General features: G+C 43.3%; 1 protein-coding gene across 1 annotated transcript; it reads left to right on the forward strand.

Annotated features, from left to right (window-relative positions):
• Window positions 1-1916: 1916 nt before the first annotated feature.
• Window positions 1917-3127, forward strand: LOC149816480 (polcalcin Cup a 4-like). The gene has a single exon (XM_089987476.1). It carries the CDS (start codon window positions 1958-1960, stop codon window positions 2624-2626), a length of 669 nt encoding a protein of 222 aa, XP_089843602.1. The 5' UTR covers window positions 1917-1957; the 3' UTR covers window positions 2627-3127.
• The last annotated feature ends 217 nt before the right edge of the window (window positions 3128-3344 follow it).

Genomic DNA, 3344 nt, shown 5'->3' on the forward strand with positions numbered 1-3344 from the left:
TTTCATTTGTTTTTTTATCTATTTCACTCTTAGAAATCTCAAAAATTCGTCTCTTCTATGAAATTTCATTGTCATCAACCAAACTGCCTCCTATTTGGCATCCATACACTAGCTTAATGTTGTTTCTGTCATGCTCAGGTAAGCAATGGTGAAGCATAACAATGTTGTGTCCAATGGGCATTTTAAGAAACATTGGCAGAATTATGTGAGAACTTGGTTTAACCAACCTGCTGCATTGGCATGACTTTTTGTTTGATCTCATGCTAATATTTAGTTGTTTTCTCAGGTGTTCTAGTGCATGATTTTGTTGCTTGCAAGCTTCACCAACTACTTTTATACTTTCCTCCGTTTTATATTTGTATGTTCTGTTTCTGCAGCAAAGCAGAAGATCAAGGCTGTAAAAATATTCCCAAGGCCAACTGCTGGACCTCTTCAACTCATTGTTCATAGTCAAACTTTGAGTTGGGAGAGGATTTTCTCTTGAGGAGCTCAAGGGTTTTTCCCTTGATTCTGTTGCAGTGGTTTGGGTTAAATGGGTTAAACAAAAATAGTTCACCAAGTATTGTTGTAAAAAAAAAATATTAGTCACAGCATGATCTTTTGTTCAAACTTAAACAAAAGTTGCTGATATTAAGTATTTAAGAAAAAAAAGGTAACCCCTTTAATAAATAATAGAACTTTTACAAGGAGTCACCCTAGCTAATAAAACAAGAAACAACAACAAGATAGACACAGAGTCGCCCTATCTTAACCAAGGGATGTCGGTTCGAATCCTGGTGGGGGCAATCCTATCTTATCAAAAGAAGATAAAACAAAAGTTATACTTAGCTGGTTTAACCTGAACTTAGGACCGGCTTAATTCGTACAAAGAGATGGTTCTGATATAGAAATGCATGTCATGCTCGCCACTAAGGGGGGTCAATGGGTCGATCTGGTTCAGATCCAGGTGGTTCCAGACCTGGATATGACTTTGATGTGTGGGTACCAGGTCCAGACTCGTTCTGATAGGGTCCACCATAAGGATAACCATACCCTGGTTCTATATGGATCACATGAACCAGAACCAGTTCATACCTTATAAAATAATTTTGTTTTTCTCTTTTTCATTGAAAAGTCACGGATCTTAATTGGAACTTGGGTGAGACCGGGGTCTGGTATGAAATTTCACAAACCATACTTGGGTCCATATACTAATTGGATCCTTTGTGTCCAACCAAGATTCTTCTACTCAACCTTCTTATTTATCATCAAACCCTGATCCTATAGGGTTTGGTATGGGTCAGGTCTGGGTCAAATCTGACGCATTGACACCCCATACTTGCTACAAAAGACCAACATCTCAGCTTTCCAGAAGCAGATCAGGTCATGCTGAACATTAGCTTTTTGCTCATGCCAACATCGCGGCCGTCTGTTTGCATTTTGGATGAATGCCACGTAGCACATAACTGTTCGGTTGACTTTTTGACTTTTCAAAATACAAAACGGACGGCCACGATGTTGGCATTAGCAAAAAAGCTCATGTTCAGCGTGACCTGATCTGCTTCCCAGCTTTCCATATTTCCAATTTTTTTCTCATAAAAAAACATGTGGGGAGCAGTTTTTTCCCGTCTATCGGTTACGATTCCAGAGAAAAAGATAAAAATTTCCATCAAAATTTCCTGCCCCACCGTCATCAGGACACTATGGTTCCCTACTTTTTCTCTATTAATTAACAATTCTAAGTCGTAATCATCTCTCCCCACTAAGTATCGTCCAAACAATCTGTCAATAAATCCAACTACCGATAGTGACGTTATATCATTGTTTATTTACTTGCATGTTCATCCGTTCATAACGAAACTTCCACGAAATTGCACCACCCCAACTCATGCAACTCCTTTAATAGCACCCCTCCTCTTCCCCTGCTCCCCATGAACCCACACTCACATTTTCCGGCCACCAGAAAAATTTTCCCACCATGAAGTTTAGTGGCCTCAAGCTCACTGGCCTGTTTAAGGTGAGGGCCAATTCCTCATCCAGATGGAACCCTGACATCTGCAGCTCATCGACCAAGGCCGGTTCGCCAAACAATCGAGCCACCACGCCTAAGAGTGTCTTGGCCTCTCCGAGAGGGCTTAAGCTGGCGCAGCCATCGACGAAGCCAGCGGCTTCGGCTGAGATAAGCTGCGATTCTCCTTCGAACAGTGGGTACTTCTCGCCGGCAGCGCAATGGGAAGTCGACGAGGTGTTCAAGCTCTTCGACAAGAACGGAGACGGCAAGATCTCTTGCTACGAGCTCGGATCGATTCTGAGACGGCTCGGCGAGGAGCCGACCGCCGAGGAAGTGGCGAGGATGGTGAACGATGCCGACGTCAACGGCGACGGATTCATCAGTTTGGAGGAATTCGAGAGGCTGAGCACGGCTCCGGCGACGGTGGCTGCCGGTTCCGACTTGGTCGATGCGTTTAACGTGTTTGACACGGACCGAGACGGAAAGATATCGGTTTATGAGCTGCGCCGAGTCTTCGTGGCTCTTGGTGATGAGGAGTGCACGTTGGAAGACTGCCTGAGGATGATAAAGGGAGTCGATAGGGATGGTGATGGCTACGTTGATTTTGAAGATTTTGTCACCATGATGACAAGATGAACGCATGTCTCTCGTCTCGTTTGTTCTTATTTTGGACTAGTAGAACAGCTAGATCGGTGCCGCGGTGGTTACTCATGTGGTCAGCAGGGTCCTGTGTCAAGATGAAGTCTCGGGATCGAATCCCACTGGTGCATGGGGGGCTGCCGTTGGTCTATCATGGTTGGAGCATGTACGACTGGGTAGTCGTGTCCCAACCCGAAGTTTTACATCGCAAGAAGGCGGGCCCATTAAGTGAGCCAGTTCTCAGTGAGGATTTTTCTTTGTCATAAAAAAAAAGATTGGTGTTGTTCAATTGTCTGATAGGAAGCAGCTGATGCATGTAACATTTGTTTGAGTGTGATTTATATCATTCATGCTTGCTGTACAGTAAAAGTTGTAGTGCTAGGGGACCATTCAACTTAGAATGCTCAACGCTTGTATTTGGTAAAGTTTGATAAGGCATCATTCATCAGTAAAATATATAAGCCAAACTAAGATTTGCTTTGTCTTATATTTCCTTTATTTGCGCATCTTTGCTATGCGATTTATGGATTTTCAAGTCGGGTGATGTAAATCACAATCACAACACTTTCTCAAGTTTTGTTAAACATGAGAAAAGTACAAGTCTTGATTGTAATTAGGGGTGGCAATCGGGTCTGGTCGGCGGCTCAAAATACCTCAACAAGAACACGACCCGTTTATTAAACGAGTCGGATCTGGCAAACACGAACGCGATCCA

The sequence above is a fragment of the Nuphar pumila genome, chromosome 14 (assembly GCF_984573655.1).
Source record: "Nuphar pumila chromosome 14, dmNupPumi1.hap1.1, whole genome shotgun sequence".
NCBI lineage: Eukaryota > Viridiplantae > Streptophyta > Magnoliopsida > Nymphaeales > Nymphaeaceae > Nuphar > Nuphar pumila.

What these genes read in the sequence shown, in the direction of transcription:
- LOC149816480 (XM_089987476.1), top strand. Translation starts at nt 1,958, where the DNA reads ATGAAGTTTAGTGGCCTCAAGCTCACTGGCCTGTTTAAGGTGAGGGCC.